This window comes from Dipodomys ordii, unplaced genomic scaffold, assembly GCF_000151885.1.
Source record: "Dipodomys ordii isolate 6190 unplaced genomic scaffold, Dord_2.0 Scaffold170, whole genome shotgun sequence".
In the NCBI taxonomy this organism is placed as follows: domain Eukaryota; kingdom Metazoa; phylum Chordata; class Mammalia; order Rodentia; family Heteromyidae; genus Dipodomys; species Dipodomys ordii.
The window spans coordinates 448,268-452,747 of NW_012267386.1; the positions used below are offsets into that span (position 1 = coordinate 448,268).

The 4,480-nt window shown below is 38.6% G+C and overlaps 1 protein-coding gene across 1 annotated transcript in view; it reads right to left on the reverse strand.

The window, feature by feature from the left end:
- The window catches only part of LOC105998677 (chromosome unknown open reading frame, human C12orf40), a 63,717-nt gene that overhangs the window by 32,868 nt on the left and 26,369 nt on the right, over nucleotides 1-4,480 (reverse strand). The window contains exon 8 of the mRNA XM_013033474.1: nucleotides 1,690-1,718. Coding sequence (XP_012888928.1) covers nucleotides 1,690-1,718 — 29 coding nt within the window. The remainder of the gene's footprint in view (nucleotides 1-1,689; nucleotides 1,719-4,480) is intronic.

Here is a 4,480-nt window from a genome sequence, read left to right on the forward strand (position 1 = left end):
TATAAGATTATTTCTTTGTTGCTTTGTATGTCCCTCCCCCACGGTATAACCCCTGCTTTCACTGTATTTGATGTCGGTATAATTTGTGGAGGGGAAGGGAAGAAACAAATCGTTTAAATAGGGATACAGGACCCAGTGCATCAATGAGATGTACAATTCGTTATTTTGAAAATGAACTTTACAACTTTGGTGCTGGGGGGGAGGGAGGGAGAAGGATTGGGTGGGGGAGTGGGGGTTGACGATGGGAAGGGATGGGAAGGGGAAACAAAGGAGGAGGCTACAATGACTGATAAGAAATGTACTCATTACTTTGCCCATGTAATTGTAACCCCTCTGTACAGTATTTTCACAAAAAAAAGACTTCAGTCTTTCTTAAGCTAGAATTTAGATCATGAAAGTTCACAGTAAAGTCCAGAGATAATGGCTTCTTGGTGGGCGCAGATTTTGGGTAAATAAAGTTAACTGCATAAAGCTTCTTTCTTCCCTGGGATGGGAAATCCTGAGAGAGGGAAGTGGAAACTTAATTCTGAGGTATGCTCTACATGGCAGAGCATCACTGTGGGCTACTGTTTTGTCAGTCCCAGTGCTGGCAATGAACAATCCTAGAATGAAATGAGGAAAATAAAAGTAAAAGCTTACAACAGAAACAAGAAACTTTCTAGGCTCATGAATTAGAATATTCACTATTAACCCAGTGCTGAAATCTGAAGTTTAAGGCTTGACACCATCCAAGCAGGAAAGTCTATGAGACTCTTTCATCTCCAATCAACCAGCAAAAAGACAGACGTTGAGGTGTGGTTCAAGTGTTAGAGCATCAGCCTTAAAAAGAAAAACCCAGTATGAACACAAAGAAAAAAGAAAACTCTCTGTTGTTAACATGAAAGATTGAGCAACAGATTCAACACTATCCCAATCAAAATTTGAGCTGAGTATCAGTGGCTCACATCTGCAATTCTATTTACTTGGGAGACAGAGATTGAGAGGATCTAGGTTCAAAGGTAGCCAGCAAAAAGGTTTTTGCAAGACCCCATCCTAAATTATTGCTGAGCTTAGCAGTATATACTTATCATTTCAGGCTCCAGCTAAAATGTAAGCTTAAATATAAAGGCTTGTTTCAGTCTGTCTCAGGTAAACAGCAAGGCCCTATTGTAAAAATAACCAGAACAAATAGAACTGGAAGCATGGCTCAAGTAGTAGAGTACCTTGCTTTTAGCAAGTGCAAAGCCCTGAGGTCAAACTCCAATACCACTGGGTGGCGGTAGCTCACACCTGTAATCCTAGCTACACAGGAGGCTGAGATCTGATGATCACAGTTCAAAGCCAGCCCTGGCAGGAAAGTCTGTGAGACTCTTATCTCCAATAAACCACTAGAAAACCAGAAGTGGCGCTGTGACTCAAGCAGTAGAGTGCTGGCCTTGAGCTGAAGAGTGCAGTGCAGGGACAGCGCCCAGGCCCAGAGTTCAAGCCCCACGACCGACCAAAAAAAAATAAAAAAACAAAAAACAAAAAAGAACTCCAGTACCACCAAAATAAGAAAAATATCAAGCAGGTTTGCTTTATGAGTTATTTATTTTGCAGAGCTTAAGAAGCTCACCCTGAAATTTATATAGAAGTACAAAAGATTAAGAACAAAACATTTTTTAAAAGAACCAATTTGAGAAACAATATACTTCTACCATCAAAACTTACCATAAATCTGCTATTAAGATAGTGTAATACTAATGTATACAAAGATCAACAGAACATAACTGATAGCCCATGGAAGAAAAATTAACTTATTACACTGGAGTTATGGCTCATTTGCGTAAGTGTTAGCCAGTGAGCAAAAGTGTTAGGTACCAAGTTCAAATAACTATCTTGAATCAAAAAAGGAATAGAGGGGCTGGGAAGGTGGCTCAGTGGTAGAGCACTTGCCTTGCATGCCTGAGGCCCTGGGTTCGATTCCTCAGCACCACATAAGGAAAAACAAAAACTCAAGTGGTAGAGCGCTAACCTTGAACTGAAAAGCTGAGGAACAGCGCCCAGGCCCAGAGTTCAGGCCCCATGACAGGACCCTCCCCCGCAAAAAAAGAAGCTCAGGGGCAGAGCCTAGGCCCTGAGTTCAAGCTCCAGGACTGGCAAAAAAATAAACAAAAAAACAAAAAAGGAATAGGAAAATAAAACCTTGTGGGGCTGGGAAGGTAGCTTAATGGTAGAGTGCTTGCCTTGCATGCTTGAGGCCTGGGTTTGATTCCTCAGCACCACATAAGCAGAAAAAGCCAGAAATAGTGCTATGACTCAAGTAGTACAGCACTAGCCTTGAGCTGAAGAGCTGAGGGACAGCGCCCAGGCCCACAGTTCAGGCCCCATGGCCAACACCACCACCAACAACAACAAAAGAAACACCATAAATGGTCAACTTATTTGACAAAGTGCCAAGTATAAATTGAAAAGTTAGATTTACACCAACACCTCACACTGCAAACTCAAAAGAGATCATACTAAATGTAAGATAAAAAGACCTCCTATCTAAGAAAAGCCCATGACCAGATGGATTCACAGCTGAATTCTACAAAGCCTTCAAAAGACAACTCACTCCAATACTCCTCAAATTCTTTAATGAAATAGAAAAGATCACTATCAAATTCATTCTGTGAAGCCAGCATAACCCTCACCACAGAACCAGACAGGGACCATCAAAGAAAAAGCATCACAGACCCATCTCTTTGATGAACATGTATGCAAAACTTCTAAATAAAATTCTGGCCAACCAAATTCAACAACTAACCAAAACAAGATCAAATGGGATTCATTCTAGGGATGCACAGCTGGTTCAATAAACACAAATCAATTAATGTAATTCAACACATTAACAGGAGCAAGGACAAGAATCACATGGTCATCTCAATTGATTCAGAAAAAAGCATTTGACTAGATCCAATACCCCTTTATGATGAAAGCTCCGGAAAAGCTAGGAATCCACGGAACATTTCTCAATATAATAAAGGCTGTATATGACAAACCTACAGCCAGCATTATATTTAATGGTGAAAAGTTAAAACTATTTCCTCTAAAATCAGGAACAAGACAAGGATGTCTGTTCTCTCCATTCCTCTTCAATATAGAAGTGAACTTCATCAAAATTAAAACCTTTTACACTTTAAAAACAGTATCATTAGTAAAAATCAACAGGTAAACTGTTGACCCTTTAAAAGACATTTAAATGCTCAGTTTGGAAGCACATATACTAAAATTGGAAGAAATTAGAGATTAGCATGGCCTGATACAAGGATGACCTACTAACTGGTAAAGCATTTCATATTTTAAAACAACAAATATAAATAAATAAATAAATAATACTTAAATGGCCAGCAGGAACATAAGAAGATGAAAAATCTTTTAGAGAAATGTAAAGTTTTTTTGTGTGTGTGTGTGCTAAAACCCGGGCTTAACCTTTAGGCTCTACATTCACACTTGGATTTTGCACTTAATGGTGGTGCTCTAACACTTGACCCACAGCTCCACTTTCTGCAAATTAAAATTTATAATGGGTTCCATTTTAAAGATCAACAAGTGGTAGCAAAGATGCACTGCAAAAAAGTGTCATATGCCATTGAATGGAATCTGATACAAATTGACAGATTTTGACAAATAACTTGAAAATTCAAGAGTTAACCATTTGTACCCAAAAGAACTGAAATAGTCCATACAAAAATGTATATACCAACATTCATAAAAACTTCATTTGGAATGGCCAAAACTAAAGAAAAAAACAATGCCTATCAACACAAAAGTGCTAGGTCCATATGTGGAATACTGTGCAAAATAAAGGAAAAGAGCTATAAATATATCCAATATATTACAAAAATAGACCTTATAATACTTATGCTGAGTGAAAGAAGCCAAATAACAATACATACATACATATATAAATAGATATACACATACTGTATAATGCTATTTAAAATTCCAGAAACACAATCTATAATGATAGGAAGCAGATTTGTAGTTGCCTTGAGATAGTAGTCAGGGAAATTAAATAACTAAAAAAATGTTTACTAAGGTACCCAAAGAAACTACTTGGAATGTGGACAATATTTATTAATTTTTACTAATTCCAAAACTTTTGTCAGTTTTTTTTGTTGTTGTTGTTGTTGTTTTGGGGTTTTTTGGTCCTGGGTCCTGAACTCTGGGCCTGGGTGCTGTCCCTCAGCTCTTCAGCTCAAGGCCAGCACTCTACCACTTGAGCAATAGTGCCACTTCCAGCTTTTTCTGCTTATGTGGTGCTGAGGAATTGAACCCAAGGCCTCATCCATGAGGAGGCAAGCACACTACCACTGAGCCACCTTCCCAGCCCTAATTCCAAAACTTTTAACAAGTGTATTTTTAAAAAGTTCAGTTTGCTGAACTTAAACTTCATGAAATGTTGTTTTGTTTTTTGTCAGTCATGGGGCTTGAACTCTGGGATTGGGTGCTGTCCTTGTGCTCTTCAGCTCAAGGC